The sequence below is a fragment of the Pan paniscus genome, chromosome 4, assembly GCF_029289425.2.
Source record: "Pan paniscus chromosome 4, NHGRI_mPanPan1-v2.0_pri, whole genome shotgun sequence".
In the NCBI taxonomy this organism is placed as follows: domain Eukaryota; kingdom Metazoa; phylum Chordata; class Mammalia; order Primates; family Hominidae; genus Pan; species Pan paniscus.
Genome location: NC_073253.2, coordinates 71,198,681 through 71,224,494, shown reverse-complemented (window position 1 = coordinate 71,224,494; position 25,814 = coordinate 71,198,681). Strand labels below are relative to the sequence as shown.

General features: G+C 34.7%; 1 protein-coding gene across 5 annotated transcripts in view; it reads right to left on the bottom strand.

Annotated features, from left to right (window-relative positions):
- The window catches only part of FYB1 (FYN binding protein 1), a 168,246-nt gene that overhangs the window by 6,773 nt on the left and 135,659 nt on the right, over window positions 1-25,814 (bottom strand). For 4 of the 5 annotated variants that reach the window (XM_034960140.4, XM_034960138.4, XM_008963331.6 and 1 more), the window contains exons 7-16: window positions 25,536-25,656; window positions 22,787-22,946; window positions 22,140-22,281; window positions 18,523-18,545; window positions 15,675-15,741; window positions 13,927-14,064; window positions 12,224-12,249; window positions 10,305-10,371; window positions 7,500-7,599; window positions 6,880-7,042 (exon numbers count right to left, since the gene is read on the bottom strand). In XM_034960140.4, coding sequence (XP_034816031.2) covers window positions 6,880-7,042; window positions 7,500-7,599; window positions 10,305-10,371; window positions 12,224-12,249; window positions 13,927-14,064; window positions 15,675-15,741; window positions 18,523-18,545; window positions 22,140-22,281; window positions 22,787-22,946; window positions 25,536-25,656 — 1,007 coding nt within the window. Of the gene's footprint in view, window positions 1-6,879; window positions 7,043-7,499; window positions 7,600-10,304; window positions 10,372-12,223; window positions 12,250-13,926; window positions 14,065-15,674; window positions 15,742-18,522; window positions 18,546-22,139; window positions 22,282-22,786; window positions 22,947-25,535; window positions 25,657-25,814 lie in introns of those variants that run through there. The other variant, XR_008625387.1, reaches the window with a different exon arrangement.

Here is a 25,814-nt window from a genome sequence, read left to right as displayed (position 1 = left end):
ATAAGGTATACATAATAATTTAATGTAATTTTTAAAAAGGGATAAGCTCATGTCCAACAAATTCAATTCTACATGTGTCTCTCAAAAGAGAAAAATCTGTGCAAATAACAAGCTTTTAGAACAAATTGTGGATTTTGTATCAGGGTCCTCATAACTGAAATAACTCTTTATCTGTACCTATATAGGGCTACACTAAAATTTGAACAGTTTTCTACAGATAGTAATAGTCATTGACTTCTTTTTATCAGTTAAAATTGGGGGTTCTGCTTTCATTTTGGATTTTTTCCTAAAACAAATTGGAAAATAACACAATAGCAGATGTTCCCATAATATACTCATGTTGATGTTAATAATTTAAAAATGATGATGTATATGAACTGAAGCTTTCAACACTGAAGTCAATCTCATATGATTTGGTAGGGATTCATACAGTCTCTGAGCTAAAATTGGAAGATAAATTAGAAAAATATATAAGAATTATAAACTGTTGTTAGAGACTGAAGTTATTCTGGCATCAAATATAAAGTTCAAAATGAAGAGAATGTAATCGCCATTTTTAGAAATTAAAGATTTTTATTTGCTTACGCTTTTAGGTAATCTATTTTTTAAAACTTATTTATGCTAAAATGTTGCAGGTTTGGATAAAACACTAAATGAAAAGAGAGCTAAAACAGTGCTTTACATGACCAAAGTTAATCATTCATGATAGACAGCTTAATACTTCAACTTTGCAAATTACTTATAAAAAACACATTCTCTTAGATTCTCAACTTGTATTTCCATTCCCTCCTGTATCTGTGTGTTCAAAAGTTCTAAGGAACAGCCTTCTCCTGTGTTGAACACTTTGTTGCTGTTGTTGTGTGTTTGTGTGAAATACATAAACATCAATAATTGGGAATATTATTTAAGAAAAATGTATTAGGGAGATGGAGTGTGAGATGGCACTGTGCTGTAAAAATGATGTGATAACACGGGGCTTGTTAGCTATAAAGTCACAATTATATAGCATTTTTACAGGGTAAATGACTTTTAATACAGCACAGGTTTTCCTGTCTAGTACCTTTAAAAATCTCAGCTAAAACTTCACTCTATTAAAAGCATGATTCATGACAGTGTCAAAACAAGCGACTTACCATAAATTTTTATATAATCTCTCCATTATAGGTCCTAGAAATATATATATTTTTTGTGGTAGGAAAATCTCTTTGTTCATGTTACACATGTACATTTATTATAGGGAATGTTAGTGAAAAATATAAACACATGAAATAACAACAACAACAACAAAAATCTCATCATGGTCTGTATCATGTAGAAGGGCAGCTATGTTTAGCGCTGTAGTATTGTGAGTGCGGTCACACCAGGGATTCTCACATACAATATGAAATTATTATTTGGAAACCTCACATTTATAGAGCAGAACATAATGGCTTGAAACAAATGTTTTGAAATATGTGGTGGGGTAGAGCTAGTTAGGAAAATAACACCCACCCCCCATATGTGCCAGTTAATTTCTTCCCCAAATGTTTGCTTGCTACAGAGCAGATGTGTCTCAGGATGAATGACTCACCTTTTAGAAGGGTATTGTGAATACAGATTAACCAAGGAAATAGAAAATAATCTTTGGAAAAGTGGAAATTATCTTCATTCTAATATTTTCAAATTTTTTACTTAATAAAAATGACAACATACTATTTCATCATTATTTCATTTGTTGTGGGTAAATCCAGAAATAAAGTTAAATGTACTCAATTTGGCCTCATGCAGTTTAAAAACAAGAAAATCATATTGCATAGATTTACCTAGGCAAGTGGAACAATGTCCAATTTCAGTGGAAAATGCTCATAATATAATAAAAGAAAAAACAGAGCATTGTGTATAATACTGAATATAAATTATTATCCTAGTTTTATAAAAATGTTCACTCTTCCCCTCTTCTCTGTTTATATTGTTACTTCTGGGGCTTCATATTTGGATGACATTTTAACTCTCTAAATTTTAAAAATTTTCTTTCAGTGTGCATGTGTTGTTTTAAAATTGAAAAAAAAATTATGTAAGTTAAAAAAAAATGATCAATTGGATTTGGGAAGATCGAAAGCACCTTTAAAATCCCTTGGTCTTTGATGCCTAAAGAAAATGGAGAGCATTTTGGCCACAAATAACTCAGACAAAAAGTGTCTTATTCTACATCTTTTATAGAAAATTTTTTTCAGTGACAGGAGGTGGGAAAACTCACAGCTTATGAGACATAGAGTTGTGGAATATGTATAAATACTAGCGAGAAACTCTAAACATTTGGAAATGTGCCAGAAATTTATATTTAAGAGTTCAACGCCTACACAGTAGGAGATTCTACAAGTCAATGGGTGAGACTTGATCGAATGTGATAATGCCTGTAAAAGTGGCTGATGTCCCACTGTGTAATGGTAAGGGATTGTTGTTCTTGCTTTAGCCTTTAGTTGCTATCATTATGAATTTAGGTTGAAGTAAGCTATGCTTTTCTTTCTTTGATGGATTAAAGAAGAATGGAGGGTAAGGATAACATTAGTTTCACCATAGTGCTGGGTTACAAATGCAAAGGCATTTGTAATCAAAGATGCAGAAATAAGGAACCAAAAGATTTAGAGGCTCTGCAATGGCATATAACAAGCTAACTACATCACTAAAGCCAAAGGAGAGAATGTCTGTCTTCTAACCAGTTAAACTATTAATCAGACTTCTTTCTGTGAGTATCTGTATGTCAGACTTTCATCTGGCTATCCAACTGCAGTTTCAAAATTGTTTCATTCAATCCAGCAAGCCCCACGCAAGGTGCAAGGCATTGTGTAACATGCTGACACTACGATGTTGAGAACATTTCATTGAAGTGACTCTGAAGCTCAGAGTCTAATAAGAATAATAGATTGGTAAAACAATAATGACAATGACAGCAGCAAAAGAAGTATCATGGTAGATTTGGGGAGACATTAATTGTGATGGTGTGGCTAGGAGTAGGTACTGGGGGTGCTTCTAATTTTAGATGACAACTGAGTTGTTTTTAATAGAGAATCATGGGCATTCCAAGTTGAATAAAGTAGTGTAGTAGGATGAAACACATAATTTTTTTTTTTTTGAGATGGCGTCTCGCTCTGTCACCCAGACTGGAGTGCAGTGGCGTAATCTCGGCTAACTGCAAACTCTGCCTCCTGGGTTCAAGCAATTTTCCTGCCTCAGCCCCTCTAGTAGCTGGATTACAGGCATGTGCCAACATACCTAGCTAATTTTTGTATTTTTAGTAGAGATGGTGTTTTGTCATGTTGGCCAGGCTGGTCTCAAACTCCTAACCTAAAGTGATCCGCCCACCTCCGCCTCCCAAAGTCCTGGGATTACAGGCATGAGCTACCATGGCTGGCCAAAACACCTACTTTATTCAGGGAATGACAAGTAAATAGTTTATGTTTCTGGAGTGTCAGTTGTAGATGGAAAACAGCAGTGGATGAGGGTAAGCCTAGATGATAAAGAGTTTTATGTGCTCGCCTAAATACTATATTTTAAAAAATAATATTTGGGTAACATTGTGGGGAAGTTGATTCTGAGTGTAAGGGCAAAGATAGACATATCACTAGAAAGGCTATTGCAATCATCTAGGAGAGGGAGGGTTAAAAAATCTTATACAGGTGTGCCAAGAATGAATTAGCTATTTTTAAAAATTGAGAATGTCAAGGACCCAGTCCATGGAAGGAGTAAGCAGGTTTGTACAAATTAAGAAAGGCAGGAAGTTAGCAAAAATAAAAATGATATTAAGCAGATAAGGTGATTAAATCATGAAATAATACTTAACCCGAAAGTCAGTAACATGCTCCTAGTGCCTCTCCCTTACACCCGCATCCTTACCACGTGAGTACTTGCAAATCCAACTGACAGTACTTGCATTTAAAAATTTTTTCACTGATGGCTTTTCTCTGGCTTCTGGAACTCTGTCAGCTTGCTGAATATCCTGAATTACTCCTTACCTTCCCAGGAATAGACTTCAGCTCCTGAAGGACAGGAGTTGGTGTATAAATACCCCAATTTGTTTCCCACTGGATGGGATAACACTGACACTTGGAGGTCTCCAGCATGATCAAGCTCCAATAATCCAAGTGGTAACTTTTTTGATAATAAGACTTTATTGGCTGCCTTCGCTTCTCTATCTCATTCACTTGCCACTGGCATTTTTGCAGAATCACTTTATGGGGAAGCCAAACTAAGACAAAATCCAGCCCATAGAAACTCTTTACATAAAAAGCAACATGTATATAAGTGCTACCATATAATCATGTGGTTTCCATCCTGTCCGAGATGTACCCCAAAGCCATCTAAGAATTTAGGTAGTTAACGATGAACTTGGAAACTGTAAAGTGCATTGGTACTGCAGCAGAAAGAAAAAAGATATTTACATGAAACTCTTGATTGTAACCTATCAGAAGTTTACGAAACATTTTCACCTCTCATTCTTAGAAGATGACACATTCTAAGAGGACAGGAGGCCTGTAGTATTTGTAATAGTACTTCAAATTATTGATGTTCAAATAGAAAATGATATTAGATTATGCAGTTATTCTGAATGGCTACTTATTCTTAAGGTCAGCTGGTTCCTAGGAAGATAAGAGTCTCTTCTCTGAATTTCTCTCACTGGTGCCGTATCTATTCCTGTCCATCTATATCCATACATGTTTGTTGATGAGATCATAACATCCTTGTTACTCAAGATATGTGAAGATCTATGCTGATCCAAAGACCAGCAGCATCAATTAGCTGGGAGCTTGATAAACTGCAGAATGTCATGCCGTTTTTATAAATGTAAGGTGGAAAAAAAATAAGCAAAAAAAAAAAAAAAAAGAATGTCAGACCTCACATCTGCATTTTCAACAAGATCCCCATTGATGTGTATGCACTTCAAAGTTGGAGGAGTGTTGCTTTAGATAAGATTTGCTGCTAAGCATAGGAGACTTAGGTCACTATGGCAAGATTTCCTTCTACCATACCAAGGGCAAGATATGTAGAAGCTTCAGCTTGTGCCCTGGAGAGAGGTCTGTATGACAACTACTAGGACAATTCTCTGTTGTAAAAAATGTGAAATTATTTGGAAAGTAGAGGGCAGAAAATATATCATTTAGACTCATCACCTTATTGAGACTGATTCCTATTTTGGTATTTAATTATTTTTTAAGTTTAGCTTCTCTTATTTGCATGATTTTATAACATGGCTATAAATCCTACACCAAATTAAATAGCTTTCTTACTTTTTCTACCATATGTCATGAGAGATTCATCATATTACTATCATAATTTTCATTTAGAACATTCAATTGGGTGTATTCATCGTAACATTTAATAATTTAAAAATCTTTGAACTTTTAAACATTTTTTGATGAACTTTTGATGCTTATAGTTCTTTTAGCACTTATGGCTATTCCTTAAGGTAGATCCTCGCAAATCCTAGTCTGAATGGGGGTTTTCTTTGTCCCCTGGGTATCTTTCTACACATTATCTTCAGTGAACTTCCAATCTTAATATTACACTGCCACTGCCCTTTATCTTTTGTACCCACATTCTGTATTTTCCTTTGAAAAGCCAACCACACCTCCTCCGTGATAAACTTTACATCCATTTCCTCCACCCTTGAGTCACTGTGTTTTATTCTTGAAACTCCATTTCAATTCCTGTCCCTGAGTCACCTTCCTCCCATTAAAATTAAACTTAGAGTCCATGTTTTCCATGCAGATTGACCAAGCTGATATGGGGCAGCTGTAGTGGCTATCCAGTTTCAAATATAAGACAATGTAATTTTGAATTACTCTTCTCAGGATTTAAATAAGCTTTCTTTTGAAATTTGACAAAAATATTTCCATCTGTCAGTTTTCTTTTATTTTCTAATTTTTTCTGTTTGTTTGTTTCTTGAGTCAGGGTCTCACTCTGCCACCCCAGCTGGAGTGTAGCAGTGCGATCATGGCTCACTGCAGCTTGGAACTCCTCAGCTCAAGTGATATTTTTCTGCCTTAGCCTCCCAAGTAGCTGGGACTACAAGGCGCACACCGCTACATCTGGCTAAATTTTCTTTGATTTTTAGTAAAGACTAGGTCTCGCTATGTTGCTCAGGCTGGTCTCAAACTCCTGAGCTCAAGCAATCATCCTGCCTCAGCCCCGCAAAGTGCTGGGATTACAGGCATGAGCCACCACACCTGGCCCCCATCTGTCAGCTTTAATAGCTGATAAAGTCAAAGGAGACGGGAACTTTTTTGGATTTATTTGGAATAGTATGTTGCACTAAGTGTGTTCAAATAGGAAATGAAAACAAGTGAATTTGTAAGGTAAGAAAACTGGAAATTCTAGGTGTGAAATACCCAGAATTCTACACAATTCTGTATAATTTGATATTCTCCATAATTTTAAAAGCAGGCCAGAGCAAGAGACACTGTCTACTTTAGCGCAGTGGTTCTGACTTTAGTGTATACATGAACAAGCTAGGGAAAAAGTTATCATCACTGTTTTTACCTGATTTCTAGAACTCATGTTTCAGCAAGTCAAGGGTGGGTACAGGGAACTGCGATTTTAATACACACGCAAGGGCTTTCTGATGCTGATGGTCTGTAGTACTGCATTTTGAGAAGCAGTAATTTGGCATTATCTTTGACACCGAGTATATAGATAGTATATGGTAAGTAAAAAGAGATTAAAATACATTGATTTCAGCACAGCATAATGACCAACTTCTGAACGTTTGCCACAATTTACAAAGGATAGAGCAAAGAGATAGATAAGAGTTAGTAAACACAGAGTAGTCACTAAAACTTGTTTGGTTGTTAAATTCTGGAGTGACATATATATGCACATATTATAGTATAAGCAGTGACTTACATTTCCCTTCTTCATTTCTGCAGAGAACTTTTGTGTCATCTGTGGTTTGTATAACTTCTAGAGATTCACCAGGTTTTACCTGTAGATCTCTGGTTCCCCACTTTTTAGAAGTTATGGAAGTTGTAACTTTAGTTGAATATAGGACTCTAATTTCACCATCATACTAAAAAAAAAAGAACAATATTTAAATTATTGGTTTATGTGCATTATTGAAACAACTTATTTATGGATGGATTTATTAAAAAGGTATTTGCTAAAGAGATAATTCAGTGTTTTCAAAATATAATGTAGGAATATTAAAGAAAATGTTGAGGGACAAACATCATTCATAACCTCGCCAACCTAATATAATAATTATTTTTAGTACATTCTTATTAAGGTTCAAAGGACAGCTAAATTTAGGTGATTATCACAGTGTGAATACTGTGCATATTATAGCTTGCTTAATCTTTTATAAAAATAAATTTAAATCTAAAATAAATTTTGTTCAAAATAAAAGAGTTATAACGGCTAACTGTAATATTGATAATTACACTTTAAAGTGTGCATTTTGTTACTTAAAAATCATTGGATTTTTCAATAGTGCTTTGTACTTTGTATAATATTTAGATATGACATACTTTAAATTTTTTCCTGAAGTCTTTTTCTTCTTTTTCCTGCTTTTTTAGCTTCTTAAGGTCCTTTTCTTCTGTCTTAGCTTTTCCAACATTAGTTCCTTGACTAGGACGGCAGAACACACATAAAACAACACTTTGTTTAGAAAATTAAAAAGAATAGTCCATAACAGAGACGATTCATAACATTATATTTTTAACTTTTTGTTTCAGTTAATTCTTTTTGTTAGAAATCCAGTAACTGTCATTGAAATAAATGATGACATTCCATAATGTAGGAGGGTTTCCTCAAGCAAATATAGATTATGAGAATTAAAATGGAAGTGAGAGATTAGATTCGTTCTTATACTGAACCATATAAAATCACTGAGTCATGGTTTAAACTTGGTTGCATGTCAGCGGTTTCATATGACTTAATCTATTCTTAAACCTCCCTAAATTATCAACCCTTTCTAGATAATTATGTAGCTTGGCCAATGTCATAAGAAAGGCTTTTTAAAAAAGAAGACTTCAAAAACAATCAATTTTTATGGTTTATAACATTTATACGTTGTTTTGTTCACATCTACTTAAAATGCAGCTAGAGTTTTGGTTAATAAAAAAACTTAAGTAAAAGTTAAGATTTTAGATATTATAAGAAGGAGCTTTTTAAAAAAGATGGCTATTACTGATCTTTATCTTCATCCCTTTATCAATTGTCTGTGTGTGTGTGTGTGTGTGTGTGTGTGTGTGTATGAAAGAGAGACAGAGACAGAGAGGAGGAGAGGGAGAAAGTAAGAAAGATAAGCACATCCTAAGTGTTTAGATCAGTTAATGGACTCACTTTTTTTAAAACTGCTAGGATCCAGGTATAGAAATCCACTATATTTTGTAGATACCAATTACCCTAATATAAGTGAACAAGCCTAAAACAGTGATTTTGTAGCCTGTCCACACACAGGATCACCTGGGAAGCTTTTAAAGCATACTACTGCTCTTGCCCAATTCCTGGACATTCTAATTTAAATTAATTTTAAAATTTAATTTAGTCTGAGCAAGGTCCAGGTAGTGATGGACACATTTTAAGAGCTTCCCGCATGATATTAATTTGTAACCAAGGTTGAGAACCATTCACTAGGGTTAAATTATGGATGGTAGGGAAGAGCTATAGATATCTTTAGTGAGCATTTTAAAAATTAGAATATATTAATTTTTATTTAGATGATCTAAGATAAAGTTTTGTTTGTAACCAATTTATTTTAAATGTTTAATTCTCAATTTTGGAATCTTAGCTTTAGTTCATTCATTGTGGAGAGAATTCGCACAATATCTATGTCAGGTTCTGCGTCTGCCCTCAGTACTGCCTGCCTATGGTAGTCTGGGCATTTGTGGAATTACTGCCCCAGATTAACTCTCTGGGGCAATCAGAATATACGTGAAAGTTAGAAATGCCCTACAAGCTATCTTTAAAAAAATTTATTGAAATTTATTTAAAAATAGAATACGACATTAGAGAACACAAACTTGCCTTAAACTCTGAAAATAAGCAAAATGGGGAAGAAAATTGTCCATATCACATAAAGCTTAGTTAGTTGGGGTTTATTTTGTTTGAAGAATAAGGCCAGGGTGTGACTCTTGGTTCCTAGAGAGCGATTTTATGGAATGTGATGTACAGTAATGTAAAGCAAAAAAAAAAAAAAAAGCATTAACAACTGTCAAGGGTTGAAACACCACTGGTGAGAAATAGTAAAACCTGAACATATTACTGAAGATTCCATTTTTGTTTCATGGAGAATTTAAAAAAGGGCAACGGCTCTCTTTTCATCTTTCTTATTTGTTTTGCCTGTGGAACTTGATCTTCATATATGAATGATGGCATATTTTCCCTTCGGAGTCTTTGATCTTGATACTCTCTCTAGTTCAATAAAATTAGTTTAACAATTTTGGTAAAAAATAAATACTTAGCGTTTACTCATGCATTTTTACCAGTACAGCTCAGAAGACACAACTTACTGTGTTCCATTTATGTTACTTTCATCCTTTAATCAAATACAGGATCTTTTGAGTCATCTTTCTTTTCTCTTGAAAAAGCTAGATAGGTGTTCTTGCTTTTATACTCAGTATGTATCAAATCATTTCATGTATTTATTGGATTAAGAGAAAGCAACCTACCGTGTTATTTTCTATTTCAAAAAAAATTCCAAAAGGCACTCCTTTGTATTACTTGATCTGAACTGATTTTATACAATTTTAGCCTAAAATTAATTTTTTAAGATTTGAATGTAACCTACCTAAAAGTCCTTTTAAAAATAAATCTTTTTTTTTCTTTTTTTCATAAAGGAAACTATCTTGTAGAAGACGGAGGTGGCTTGAACAAGATGGGTGAGTGCTGAGATGTAAGCTAAGAAGTATATTCAAGAAAAAAAAGGTTTGGGGAAAACAGTACGAATAAAAAGAGGAGAAGAATCAGTGAGACTGGTTGTGACCAAGATCTTAAACATATTTCCCCAGTGAATGAATGAATAAATAAACCAGACATCAGTGAGTCACAGGCCCAAGGTTAATCAGGAAACAAGAAGCAGAACCAGGGGGATGGAAGAGAATGAGGGGAGGAAGGGGTGGAGGTGGGGGCAAAGGATTTGGGCTATTTACTCACAAACCTCGCAGGGAGGGTAGAGCTGAGATCGGAAGGAAACATAGCTTTAGAGAGGAGGCCAGAGCCAACAGGATCGCACACAGTAGACACACATCCCACTGGGTTTTTATTTCAGTTGAATTTTCTTGAGTATTCTCATTTTCATTACTTCATTGTAATGAAAGCATTTTAATTACCTCATCTCTGCTGATGAAACAGGGAAATCAGAGGTATCCACATCATCGTAAACTTCATCTCCCATGTCTAACAAAAGACAGAATAACAAAGGTTGAAACACTGTTAGTTTAGATTTTGATATGAGCATTCAATTATGTTTTTAATATAAAGATTGCTTCAAGGACAATAAAAGAAGTTTTCCTAGTGTCTCGGTAAATTTCTCCTGGAAGCATTGTCTGCTTCTGAAAGGGGAGAGGTTATTATTTGCCAGGATGCATGTGTTAAATTATCCTCAAAAAACCAGTGACCATAATGATAATCATCATTACCTGGAAAAAAACTCATAGAACAGTGACTATAATTATCTGAAGATCTACAAGTGCAATGAATGTCAGGAGTGGCAAATTGCTGATAAACAAATCAACATTACTGGCCACTGGCAGGATGAAGTAGAGACAGAAATTGAGATTCTTATGGGATTTAGGGTGCTGTGATAATATATATCATCCTATTTAAATGTCCCTCTCCTTCCTTCCTCCTTTCCTTCGCCTCACTGATCCGTTTCCCGTTACCTTTTACCTTACAGTGATATTAGGAGTGGCACCACCTTTAAATGGAAAGATTATTTCTTTTAATTAAATACTTCTGTTACCAACAGGTATTGAGAAACAGTATTGGCAGAAAAGTTGTCATGATCTTAACTGGTTCAATGGCTTTTCCAATCATTAAAGCTTTTTCTCCCTTCTAGACTTCTTACTAATAAAGTCAGGAATAATGCTTCCTCTCTGCACATATTAATTACTCTACAGTCAATGAAGCTGAAGAGATTGAGTTGAAGAAATTGCAAATATTTTAAGGAGTTATTACCATAAAAAGTTTAAATACTCTCTGGTAGTGGCAAGGAATTTATTTCCTTTATAAAATCCCCCCCTCTATGTCCTCCACCCTCGTGTGTATTCAGCTTAACTAATTTCACACGATGAAACTTGCTCAGCTGCGTGAAAAATAAATACTTTAAAAAATATCATCTAGAAGGGTCAAAGTTACTACTCCGTGCACATGCACTTAAAACATATTTAAGAACAACAAGCAATTCTAACAAAACCTTATTTTTTACAGAATTGATTACTTTTGTTTCATTTTATACCCACTTTTTGAGGAGTTAATTTTTTTGAATACTTTAAAAATATTATGGATTAGAACACAAGCTTATTATCAGGCACTGATCAGTTTGAGTTTGTCCCTTACATATTTTCAAATTGATAACTGAAAAGAAAGTTCTAATGTCAGATAAAGGGTCTAGAGAAGAATAGATTACCTCTGTGTTGGTTTGCCCTTTTAATATACTTATAAGTTAAAATAAATAAACTTTTTGAAAGCCCCTGAATATTCTTAAGACAACATTTTATTTCGTTCAAAGTAAATTTTAAAAACATCTAAATATCTGTCTCAGCAGGGATGAAAAAATAGTAACTGATAGAAATTTTATAAAGAAACTGTTATATTTAACATTTTCCAAATACAATATAAACTATCCATTTAAATATTCAAAGAAATTAGATATAGAAGAGGCTTACTGGCATGTAATCTGGCATGTTTTTAGATACCCTTATGCAGAAGTCTCATATATCAAGCTTGGACTGAATTGGGGCTGGGGGATATAGGGAAAATTGGTGCTCATCCCTTCCCACTTATCCCTAACCCAATAGTGGCTCCTGGAAGAACAGTTTAAAAACTATCAGTCTTTTTAATTTTTCTCATCTTGCTATTTTATCATTGAGCACCTGTGACCACCCAAGGTAAAGTTACTTGCTCAAGGCTACACAATTTATTATTTTCAGAGTCAAGACTTTCATGCAGATACTATATCCAGAGCTTTCCCACTACCACACTGCAAGAAATGAAGATACAGAACATACAATCAGTTTTTATTACTTACCCAATTGTTTAGGAGGAGCAGGGAAACTACAAAGAAAGTGAGAACACAATTATAATCAGACTAACATGAACACAGAAATTGATTCCGTTATATAGGAGAGTATAAAGGGGCAATAGCCTAGAGGCATATTGGGTTACTTCATCTGTTGACCATTATTTCTTTCTCATCCTCCATTTCTCCACTAAGTCCATTTCTGTTTATCAATTTGGAACTTAGCAAGACATTTTTTGAACCCCAAATGTTTGCCAAAATGTCCAGAGTCAAGATACTCAATTGGTTTATTTTGCCCATAGCCACTGGATCAAAATTTCCAGATTTGCTATATGAGGTTTGGGCATAATATCAAGCCAGAGTAAATGAAAGGGACTCAGTATTTTGGAGTCATCGTGGCATACATATTCTGCCTCCAAACTGCTTATTTGAATTAAAGAGCAGAAATACAGACTCAAAATTAATAGAGGTCACAGGAATATGACCATGTTTCCCAATATGTGCATATATACCCCAAAACAGGAAAATGGTGAATAAGAGGAATATTTACTTAAACCAGAGAGTGAGAGCTTATTAATTAAAGTGATCTGAAATCAGAATTAAGTGGCATTTAGCTGCAACAGAAGAAGACCCATGCTTCTATTTTCTGAAATATGACTTCTAAATACACTCCACACACACACACACACACACACACACGTACACACACAAACACACCATGGAAAGAATGGTGCACAGAACAGAAATGACTGGTTAGAATAGAATGTGAGGGATCATTAATTCAAATGATCCCAAATCAGATTTGGATAGTATGTAATTGAAGCAGAAAAAAAAACCCTCTCGTTTTTAAGTAAGGGTTATATTTGAGTAATGCTGCTCAAGAGAAGGTTTCTTGTGTTTTCCTAGAATTTCAAGTGTACTCTTTATTGACTTGTTGCTTTGGTGTTTTACAAGCCAATTGGGAATGCTATATGGAATTAACATCTTATAAAGACTTGAGATAAATGTGGTGAATTCATGAGGTAGATTTTCTTGTACCAGGGAATACGATTAAGATCTTTCAAATTCATATGTATGGAATTTATACTAAAGGATTATTTTCGGAATAGAAAGAGAAAAGTTATGCCTTAGATTTTATTTGGACAAACTTAAGATGTTTAGAATACTTTTAGTATAGGAAAAATTATTAATATATCATTATAGTGTAATAGAGTTAAAAGTCTTTAATTATTGTACTTAGAGAAAAAAATTCAAAATTATGTTCTTTATTTCAAACTATATTTTGAAGAGTATTCAATATAAAATACTATGTAGTAAAATGTGGCATTGGAATTGTGAGTTTTCAGATGTAATGCTATATTTTAAAAGGTCCTAGTAAATGGGTGTGTTAGTGTTTGTGTATGACTGTGTGCATGAGCGTGAGAGGGTATGTGTGCAATTATGTGTATATGTGTGTTTTTGTGCATTTTTGTGAAGAAAGTAAAATATATCTTTGAACTATATGATGATTTCTGAGTACTTGGCCTTCTTTTATGTAATGCAGGAGCTTAAAGGTGACACCATAAACGGGGCTAAGATGATTAACGGAAAATTGCATTAAGATGATTTAAGTCTATCAGAATTTGGTTATTGGTTATAGAATATTAGTAGCATTTGATTCAATACATATTAGTGTAGTTATTGTACACTGGATTTGGTTGGTTGACTCTTACGATGAACCTTCATTATTGTCTGAGTCAGAGACTTTAGGTTTCTCTCGTATACTTTTCTTTCTGTCATCTTTTCCCTTTAACATCTTCAAAATCCCCCAGGACCACGTATTACTCTTCTCTTGAACCTGTAGTGTGGAGCTTTGGAGCATGCAGGCATTGATCAGAATGTAATAATCAGCGGCAAGTGAAGACATTGTGTGGACATTCAGATTCTTTATAATCATTAATCATTACTGCCACATTAATCATTCAGGCAGTAAATAACTCATTTTATTGGACAAAATAGTGTTATTAAATTTACAGATCATGGTGATTGAATACTGCTCCTACAAACCTGATCATTTTTTTTCTATCAAGTGAGAATTCTCCCACTTCTTGAAATGTGAAGCAAGTCCATAAGGATTAAGTTTCAAAGAACTGGATGTGGTGGCTCACCCCTGTGATCCTGGCACTTTGGAAAGCCAAAGTGGGAGGATTGCTTAAGCCCAGGAGTTTGAGACAAGCCTGGGCAACATAGCAAAACCTCATCTCTACTAAAAATAAAAAACATTAGCTGGGTGTGGTGGTGCACACCTGTGGTCCCAGCTGCTCAGAGGCTGAGGTAGGAGGACTGCTTGAGCCTGGGAGTTTGAGGCTGCAGTGAACTATGATCCTACCACTGCATTCTAGCTGGGGCAACAGAGTGAGACCTGGTCTCAAAAAAAAAAAAAAAAAAAGCTTGGGCATCAATTTTGCTTTATTTATGATTAAAATGAAGTAATTAAGAAATCTTAGGCCAGGCACAGTGGCTCACGCCTGTAATCCCAGCATTTTGGGAGGCTAGGGCAGGCAGATCACCTGAGATCAGAAGTTCGAGACCAGCCTGACCAACATGGAGAAAACCCGTCTCTACTAAAAATACAAAATAACCCAGGCATGATGGCACATGCCTGTAATCCCAGCTACTTGGGAGGCTGAGGCAGGAGAATCATTTGAACCTGGGAGGCGGAGGTTGCGGTGAGCCGAGATCGTGCCATTGCACTCTAGCCTGGGCAACAAGAGCAAAACTCAGGTCTCAAAAAAAAAAAAAAAAAAAAAAGAAATCTTAAACTTTTAAATATGCCATTTAAAATGGAAAAAGAAAATTTATTTTCTTATTGACCTAAAATATTTTTATTTTTATAAATTGTTATAATTATTATAAATGAACAGATAATTATTATTAAGTTAAAGGATTAAGTATTCAATACTGGTTCTGCCATAGGTAGCATAGGTCTCAATTTATTTGGGTTGCCTATATTATAATCACGTTATTACACAAGGGATAGCCATGCAACTGATAAACTCTTCAGGGATTGTTGTAAAAGTAAATTATTGATCAATAAAGACTTTATTAGGAAACTCTTTAAAAATATCCACAACCGCCAGTGCACTCCAGCCTGGGCGACAGAGTGAGACTCTGTCTCAAAAAAAAAAACAAAAAAACAAAAAAACAAAAAAAATCCACAACACCTGTAATTTATCTTTTTTTTTCATTTCACTTGTTTTGCTGTAGTTATTGAAGTTCTTCCAAACAATCAAACACTTGGTTTGAAGTGTGGTGAAATTACACTTCCTGGTTTACAATTGCTGTTAATTAAACATTCAAATCATTTGGGGTAATGTGAGAAAGAACACTATTTTCCGCTGTTTATTTTAACTGGAAATCAAAACTAAATTTCAATATATATATAATAATTTGCAAAAAGCAGTTCACTGACTATTCTTACCCATCATCAGCATCTTCCTCTTCAATCCCATCATAAATGTCATCATCTGGTGGTGGAGGGAATATCCCTTCATTTGGATTGGAGGAAAATCTTCTGTTAATTTTATAATTTGGCCATGTAATGCTCACTCAGATTTTAATTATAAATCTTCCTTATTTAACTGCAGAGAGCATTTCACTTTCATATAAACCATTTAAATAAAAACACTTTGTTGATTATTTTATAAAGAATCCTTAGGGGTGAAATTACAATAACAAAATGAGGGCTAAGAGGCACTGTGGACTTGAGTTGAAAGGAATGAGGGTGCAAAAACATGAGAAAAAGTAAACTTAAATAGGGGATGGAGTTAAATATTTATTGTGGAAAAAGAAGTGAGGAGGTGATAGAAATCTAGCTAACTAGTTAATGGTGAGGAGACATTTAGGAAAAGATACTGATCAAGACACAAGAGAAGAAAAGCAATGGGATGAAAGGTGAATTTGTAAATACTGATGGTAGTTGAAACAGAAAGAAGTGAAAAATGACTTTTAAAATACATATTTTTGAAAATTAAACTGTTTCTGGTTTCATTTGTTATTCTATGCTCTTCAGGAAACTTGCTATTTGACAGATATTTACTTAACAATTGCTTATTGAGTAGTTTCTATGTGCAGGAATATGTAAAACGACCTTGAAATTTGACTTTTAGTATGAGAACTTTAGCACTGCAAGTGTTAGATCAAATCCCTTATTTTGTTGCTGGGAAATATAGGGGCCATTGAACTACAGTCAAGGTGACTAGATAGGTTATCATCTAAACAAAAACACTTCCAAAAGTGAAGGAGAATGCTGTTATTAATTGTGCTCTGATGACTGGCATAAGTCAAGACTGTCCTGAACACATTGGAGTTGAGTCACCATACCATCTGTAACAAACTTAAAAGAAAGAAGTGGCTTACTCTGAGTCACTTGCTGGCTAGCTCTAGAATCCAGTTTATTGACTCTCAAGCTAGTGTTCTTTCCATCGTATTAAGATCTCTCTCATTATTTATAAACTAAAGCATTTTGTTCACTAATATACACAAACATGATGAAGGCTTATGAAGAAATTATTGAAAAAAGTGCATGGTTTCCCATGCTCACATATTAGAATAATTAATATTGCTAAAAGGACCATATTACCCAAAGCAATTTACAAATTTAATGTAATCCCTATCAAAATACCAAAGTCATCTTTCACAGAATAGGAAAAACAATCCTTAAATTTGTATGAAATAAAAAAGAGCATTAATAGCCAAAGCAATCCTGAGCAAAAAGAATAAAGCTGGAAGCATCACACTCCCTGATTTTGTGTTGTAACCAATCAGCATACCGTTGGTATAAAAATAGAAACAAAAACCAATGAAACAGAAAACAGAACCCAGAAATAAAGTCACATATTTATAGCCAACTGATTTTAGAAAAAGGCACCAAGAACATACACTGGGGAAAAAACACCCTTATCAGTTAAGTGGTGCTGGGAAAACTGGATATCCATATGGAAAAAGAATAAAACTAGGCGCCATCTCTCACCATATATAAAAATCAACTCAAGATAGATTAAGGATTTAAACATAAGACCTAAAAGTATAAAACAACTGTAAGAAAACATAGAGAAAACACTCCAAGACATTGGTCTAGGTAGAGATTTCATGACTAACACCCCAAAAGCACAGGCAACAAAAACAAAAATAGACAAATGGGATTATATTGAACTAAAAGCTTCTGTATGGCAAAGCAATCAACCAACAGAGTGAAGAGATGGCTTGTTGAATGGGAGAAAATATTTGCAAACTATTCATCTCAAAAGGGATGAGTATTCAGAATATACAAAAACTCAATCAACTCAACAGCAAAATTCCCAAACAATCCCATATAAAGGTGGGCAAAGGATCTAAAAAGACATTTCTTAGAAGAAGACATACAAATGGCCAACAGGTATATGAAAAAATGCTCAACATCACTAATCATCTTACCCCAGTTAGAATGGCTGTTATCAAAAAGAAAAATAGTAACTGATGCTGGCAAGGATGTGGAAAAAAAGAAACTCATACTGTCGGTGGGAATATATATTCATACAGTCATTATGGAGATTTTTCAAAAAAACTAAAAATAGAACTATCATGCAATCCAGCAATCACACTACTGGATATTTTTCTGAAGGAAAGGGAATCGGTATATCAAATGGATATTTGCACCCCCAAGTGTATTGCAGCACTATTCACAGTAGCAAAGATATAGAATCAACCTAATTACCATTGGATGAATGGATAAAGAAAATTTTGTCTATATGCAATGAAATACTATTTGGTCATAAAAAAAAGAATGAAATCATGTCACTTGCAGCAACATGGATGAAACTGGAGGTCATATTAAGTGGAATAAGCCAGATATAGAAAGACAAATACTGCATGTACTCACACATATGTGGGAGCTAAAAAAGTTTGTTTCATGGAGGTAGAGAGTAGAGTGATTGTTACCAGAGGCTGAGAGGGCTGTAAGAATGTGTTTGGGGGGACATGAAGAGAGATTGGTGAATGGGTACAAGCATACAGTTAGATAGAAGGAATAAGTTCTAATGCTTAATAGTAGAGTAGGGTGACTATAATTAACAATAATACATTGTACATTTCAATATAGCCAGAAGTGAGAACTCGAAATGTTCTCAACACATAAAAATGATAAATGCTCATGATGATGGATAGCCTAAATACGCTGACTTGAACAATACACATTCTATGCATGTAACAAAATAACACATGTGCTCCATAAATACATGCCAATATATGTATCAATTGTAAAATGTCATTTTAAGAAGCGTATGGCTTACCTCCACTTCCACTCTGACTGTGGCTAGAAAAGAAACCCAGAAATATTAAGTTAATCTATGAATTACTTAGCTATGAGGAAGAGAAGTACATATCCTGATTAGTTATTCAAAAGAGAAATAACATTCCAGTCGAAAGTTCTTAGAATGCTATATGTAAAGAGGAAAAAATGTTCCTTATCATCATAGATGGGTAATGACAAGGCAACAAAACAAAACAAATAAAAACAACAAGAATTAAGTTAATTACGCACTATATATGATATAGAAAATGATGATATTGTTTGCTTTTGACGTTTTTGTATGAGGTTGTTTTCAGATGATACACTATGACATCATTCCATAGATGGACCATTAAAACAAGCCCCAAGGGTATTATTATTCCATGAGTCACATAGAGCAATTATTGTTGCATTAAATTAAATTATCTTTCAATATCTTTTGACTACAGCATTTTACTCCTAGTCTAATACCAGTCATTTTTCTTTAAAGGGAGAACTTTAAAAAACTTGAAATCTCATTCAGGGGGCTTTTATCTGGTATGACTGCTGAATCTGTAAATCCAGATTGCCTGTGTTTCTTACTTACTTTCACATCATTCTATATTTTCTCTATTTTAGCATTTATGTTATAATTGTCTGCTTTCTTGCCTATATCTCCCACTAAAATGTGATTTCTGTGAGATCAAAGGAAATGTAGACTGTGAGAATGGAAAAAATCCCAGAAATCATCTCTTCAACTCCCTCATTATACAGAAAAGAAACCAGGCTCTGAGAAATTAAGTGACTTGACCACGCCCACTTTTACACCTAGCTGCACTCACTATACCCCCAGTTTTCTGCCAGCAACAGATATCAGTTTAATGTTAGTGTCTTAGAGGACAATTATATAGTACCATATCTGATTTCCTAACGTTAAAAGTGGGTGAAAGAAATTGATCTGATGCAGATCTCCTGTTAAATTTGAAATAAAAACATAAAGTTGCTGTCAGGAACTTTGTAGGAAAACATGCTATAAATGTCTTCCTATATAAATAAGGAACTGCTTTTTGAAGAAGTTGCAGTACACTGTCTGCTTGCTTATGTACCATTTTGACATTTATTTTTCCTGACTCTTCCCTCTGAGCATGATGCATGAAGCAGGCAGTTGGAATTATGTGAAGAGCTGCATTCTGCTTGGCTGCCACTCTTGGCAGATACTTTTCATCTTGGATTTTTATAGCAATTTCCAAAGAACAGGGTTGTTGGAATAAGGAGCAAAGCTCCTGTTTTATTTCATGTCTAGAGCAATTATTCAACTTCCTAAAATGGCCTGTTTAGAACATTTGATGAAAACATTTGATGAAGTGAAGAAGAGGTAGAGAGAGCAGGATGTGACAGGAGACGAGAGGGAGAGAGAGAGATACATGGAAGGAAGAAGGTTTACTATGAAATGGTAGAGGGGTATTTGCATTTGCAATTCCCTTTTCTTCAATGTTTCATATTCACTGTAGATACTGCTTTAGTGGAGAAGGAAAAGAGAAGGACAGCTGTCAGGGGCTGTGCTTTGAAGCCTCAAAACTGCTCCCGGAGTTTGAAGCACTCACAGCCATTGCTCTTCACTCTAGGGAATCAGGAAAGAGCTGGTAGAGTGCCTGAGCCAGGAGTCATGAGCAGGAGGGAGAAGATGATGCCTTCTCTTCTTATTCTTGCCAGGGCAAGCTGCCGGCTACACTCAGCATCTTCCCTTTTTCTAAGAACAAAGCATGTTCTGTTATGAGATCTCTGCCCGCAGCAGCTGCAGTTTCAAAAATAAAACATGTATAGAAATGTCTTCTTCTTTAATTTTCTTAGTAAGGGTGCATAAGAGAGGGCTAGATGCTAGTAAATATTGTGGGGCTATACTTGTTTAAGATACTGAGCATTAAAACCCTACAACTCTTCCAACTTCCTGCTTTTACTAAATGTAAGATTCTTTTTTTGTTATATGTTTACTAAAGTAGAGCAGGTTTTTAGAGTCATGGTATGTATGGATTTAATAAAATGGAAAAAGGTGATAACGCTAGTTTTGGGAAATATTCACCCAATATGGTTAAACAAAGTTTCATTTTAATAACATCATTGTTTTTTCTGGATTTGTTATTTTTTTCTTGAGTATGCACATCCATGTAAATATGCGTAAATAATGTAACTGGAATTCTTTCACCAAAAATTAAGGGATTGTGCTTTTTAAAAAACAAAAGGCACACACAAAGTATATACATTGGTAATATGCTTGACATAGTCATGAAAATTCTGTAAGTTACAGAATGTGATGATTTGGAACTTCATCTGGCCTCAAAACTGGCATTTACTGACTCACATTAGGTCGATGTTTGACTAAAGTCAGTTAATGATCTCCAAACTCTAGTGCATGCATTGTATGTTTTGGTATATGTTGCATAATTTATGTTTAGAACATGGTAAGAAGGCATAGCCAGCTGTAATTCATTTTAGAAAGACAAAACTGCTAGAAAGCAGCATAACAAGCTTAACTGATACCATGATATAAAAGATCATAAGAGGAAAATTTAATTCTTCATGTGCTTTATAAGTGTATTACTAATTTGATGTTTTAGAAATGGCTGACAATGAAGATTGTTTCCTTCGAAATTTGAGTTATGAAGAATGCAGACACAGTTTTACCCAGGTGAAGAGCTAGCACAGATGATGTTTTTTGGGATCACAATGGAGGTTTCCTAGTTTTATAAGGTAGTCATCAAAAAACTAAAGTTCTGAACTGGACCAGAGATTTTCCTCCTTTCAACTTGAGGGGATTATGGCTTTAAACTGAAAACGGAGGTGTTGGAGGAAAGAAGGAATGAAAGGAGAAAGGAAATGGAAAAGTACAAAAGAGACAAAAGAATGACAAAAAATCAGAGCTGGAACAAAGAGAAGAAGAGGAGAGATGGAGAGAGGAAAGAAGCAGAAGACTGAGAAAGGAAAGAAGAGAAGGAGAGGTACAAGGGAGGGATGGCCAATCTCCTCTCATTGGTCCTCCAGAAAGGATGTTCTATTCTGTTCCTCTATACCAGGAAGGTGTTCCCATAATTCTTGAAGTGAAGGTCATTTTAATCTAGTGGAATGGGCCGTGGAAAGTTGGACCCTTAATAGATACCTAGGGATCATAAAAAAACGGAGTTTTTACTTTTAAGGAGCAAACTGAGGTTGCCATAAAAATCATTTTTTGTCGTATTTTCAAAAAGTAACAACAAATATATTTAGAATCAGAGATTTATGAGAAAAAATGGGCTAGATTTTATATTTTATGCTTCATATTTTACCAAATCATATTTCATTAGGCATATCCCTAAGATCAAGTCATAATGAACATTATAAAAGTGTTTTAGAATGAAAACACATCTTACAAGATCTGGCAAATGGTCCACTATATTTCAAGTAGTATTTGATGCATATAATCAAAAGAAAGAGTATGGAGTTTCAAATGACCTTTCACCCATGTTGGGGTTATTGTAAGTGGTCATTTAGTTTAGTGATAGAGAGCAGTAGGAGTTATGGAGGGTAAAATTCTAGGATCTTAATATACAAAATTTCTGACAAGGAGACAGTTTGATCTGTTCTACAATATGTACTTGCACACACCTGCTAATATCATCCTGCTCTGCAACATCATCATATACTTCTTGGTCATCTTCAATAGGTCTTGAAGGGGCACCAAGAGAGTCTTTCTTCAGTTTCAAAGAATCATAGTCAATCTCTACAGCAGTTGTTTTAATATAGCCATCTACCAAAAAGGGAAATATTTATGTTCAGGCAACTGTAGTTTAAATATTTTAAAGTTGTGAATAAAATATCAATTGCACATTTGCTCTTTAAACTTTCCCCTGATTTATTTTCTTGTAGTTCTGATTTGCAGACCTCGCAAGTAGACCCACATTTTACTGTACTCTGTCAAAGTCTTATCCTGTTGCAGTTTAATGTAAGCCTACCTTCTATTTTAAATATTCTAAAGTGATTCACATGAAGCATTTTTTCTTTTTAACATCAATGAAAAACCTAATGCTGTTTGTTCCTCCTGGAATAATATAAAACTGTACGTTGTTTCCCACAATATAGATAACAGATGAGGTGAAGACGGAACTATACCTGCCATTTAACATTTTCCTCCCTTTGTCCACTCTGTAAAGTACTCCTAACTCAATGCCTATGATGAGTTCTGGAGGAATATGTACATTGAATATTGCTTCGCAAAGAAAATACTTTGAAGCCATAGAGAAATTTGCACTCACATGAACCCCTTGCTGTTCTGCCCAACCATTTTCCTTCTGGGTTGTCTGTGATGCGGATGATTTCAATTTGCTCTCCTTGCTTGAAGCTCAGTTCATTCTTTCCTCCTTTGACATCACAACAAGCTTTTGCAAGATGGATGACTTGAATAGGGCCTGTTAGCTGCAAAGAGGAAACAATAGTCACAAAAGATTTCCTTATAATTTAGAAAATCTTTAAGGAATGCAATTTTGAAAGATAGTAAGTCTATAACTTGCTAAGCTACCTATAACCAGCATTTACAGGGTTTAACTAGAAATTGAGGGTGAATGTTTTTCTTATAGGAGGGGTTAGGGAAAAATCACAGGGGCCAAGCAGGACCAGCTAAGACAGGTGAACATGTGCATGGGGTCAGGAGAGTGAGGCAGGGATCTGTTGACTAGGAATTCTGCAAGAGGCCTGCAAAGGCAGCCCCCAATAACTGAACAGCGTTTATGTACAACAATCCATGCTGTGTGCTATGTATCTTTATGGAATATGCCAGGATTCCGTTTGGAAAATGGAGTTTTTTCCCCTTTGCATTGTTTGTAAAATTGGAGCAGACATTACCTGCTATAAACAAGATAAAATTTCAGAAATAAGCTTGTAAATCAAAAAATAGCAAGCAAATGTTACACGAGGTTTTTCAAATTAATATTCTGAACAGTATGGTGGCTTATTGATAGAAGGGTAATGATCTTGGTTAGACTATGAATCCTAAACTCTTAATTTTCTAATCCTAAATTGGTGTCTTTTCAACAGAATTTCTTGAATCTTTTGATATGCAAATATGCATGACGACTTTTGAAGAAGCTCTACCTTTAATTTATTGAATTTATGATGGCATTAATTATAAACATTTATCATTATCATGTACCACTAAGAAATAAAGAAAAGAATGTAAGTTAAATTATGATATGCCATGACGCTGATGAGGCTCAGTTCTCATATTTATTTAATTTTTTTTTTTTTTACCTATTATCTATTATCATCTTGTGAAAGGAATATGGCTGGTGAAGTCCTAGTTTTGACAGACTTTTGAGTTCATATTTAATAGTATGATTTCCATATCCTATTTTTCTTACTAAAAATATTATTTGAATGAATGAGATAATGTAAAGCTGAATTCTCCAAAAGAAACATGGAAAAACCTCACATAATTCCTTTAAATCTACAATTTCTTCATGGAAAGTATACTATATAGATTTTTTTTTTTTTTGAGACGGAGTCTCACTCTGTTGCCCAGGCTAGAGTGCCGAGGCCCGATCTCAGCTCACTGCAAGCTCCGCCTCCCGGGTTCACGCCATTCTCCTGCCTCAGCCTCCCGAGTAGCTGGGACTACAGGTGCCCGCCACCACGCCTGGCCAGTTTTTTGTATTTTTAGTAGATGCTGAGTTTCACTGTGTTAGCCAGTATGGTCTCAATCTCCCGAACTCGTGATCCACCCGCCTCGGCCTCCCAAAGTGCTGGGATTACAGGCCTGAGCCACCGCGCCTGGCCTACGATATAGATTTTCATAAATTAATTGAAATTAATTTTTCACTTGAAAAATATAAAGATTGGTAGTCATGCATTCTGTATAAGTAAAATGTTCTAATATTGATACTGTAATAATAATTTTACTTACATATAGCAAGCTTTTTCAAAATCAAATGAGAATCTTATGATACAGTGCATGCTCTGCATTATTTTAGTTCCGTAACAAAGTTTCTGGAGTAGTATCATTTATCCTTACTTAAAAGATTAAGAATCAGTGGCTCAGAGAAGTTAAGTGAGAAGCCCAAGATCACATAACTTGTATGTGCAACTGGAATTTGAATCAGTTTGTCTGGCTGACTTGATGCTATACGTTTTCCTTGCACCATGCATTGAACCTTTGCTTTAATACAATAAATATACTGGGAAGTTATATATAAATCATTTTTTAAGAAATTTGAACCACATATTAAATGCTCCAGAGGAATAAAAATATTTAAAGAAACCATACAGTGAATTCTTTTTGAAAGAATAATTTTGTAATTCAGATAATCACCCTAAATATGTCTGACATGCCAGACCAATGCCAGATGAGCCATGTCATCAAAGATGGTGTAGCCAGGAGAAAATAGCCCCTTGGTGTAGCGTTTACTGGTGGTAGTAATGGTAGAAAACACACAATTACCAGAGATCAGAGAATACAGAGGTCAGAATCCAGATAGACAAAGAGGGATGAGAAACAGCAGTTATCGGAAGTCAGCATGTACACAGACTTAAAATAAAGGCAACAATGTAACTCATGTATAGATACTAGCAATTAGAGTAGATCATGGAAATCTTATTCTGAGACAGGTCTGGTTCACCCTGGAGACACTTGTGTCCAATGCCCCACTATAATACATACCACAGGGATATTTATGTGTGTGATGCTAATTCATAGTATAAGTAGGCTAATATGAAATGCATTATGGGGAGAGACAAGATGGGTTTGAAAAGGTAAATATTCATTCACTCAATCAACATAAAATTTCCTGGGTGCCCACTAATTATGAACCAATATATTTATTTAAATTTTATATTAGTTCAGGGATAAAATGGTGTATTGGACAAAAAAGTACTGTTATGAAGATAATTACTCTTTAGAGAACAATGAATAAGTAATTCTTCAACTATGTAAGGTTTCAAGAATGGTACCCGTTTTGTGTGAAAGGTATAAAAAGATGTTATTCTTTCACTCATTAGCAAGCAAGCCCTTACTTTAAATTTCTTCTTTATTTCTTGTTCTTTCTTTTCTTTCTCTTTCTGTTCCTTTTTCTCCAGCTCTAACCTCTTCTTTTCTTCCTTTTCCCTTTTCTTCTCTCTTTCTTTGGATGCTTCTCTGTGAATAAAAATTGTTAGGTTGTTTTCACATCTGCAGGTGTTGATGCGTCGGAACTCCCTACCTAGAAGTTTCTACTCACAACAGAAAAGGTGGTATCTGAAGTACAGTTGAAGGTAAAAAGCAAAAGGTTGTCAAAATCCGCAACATGTGAGATT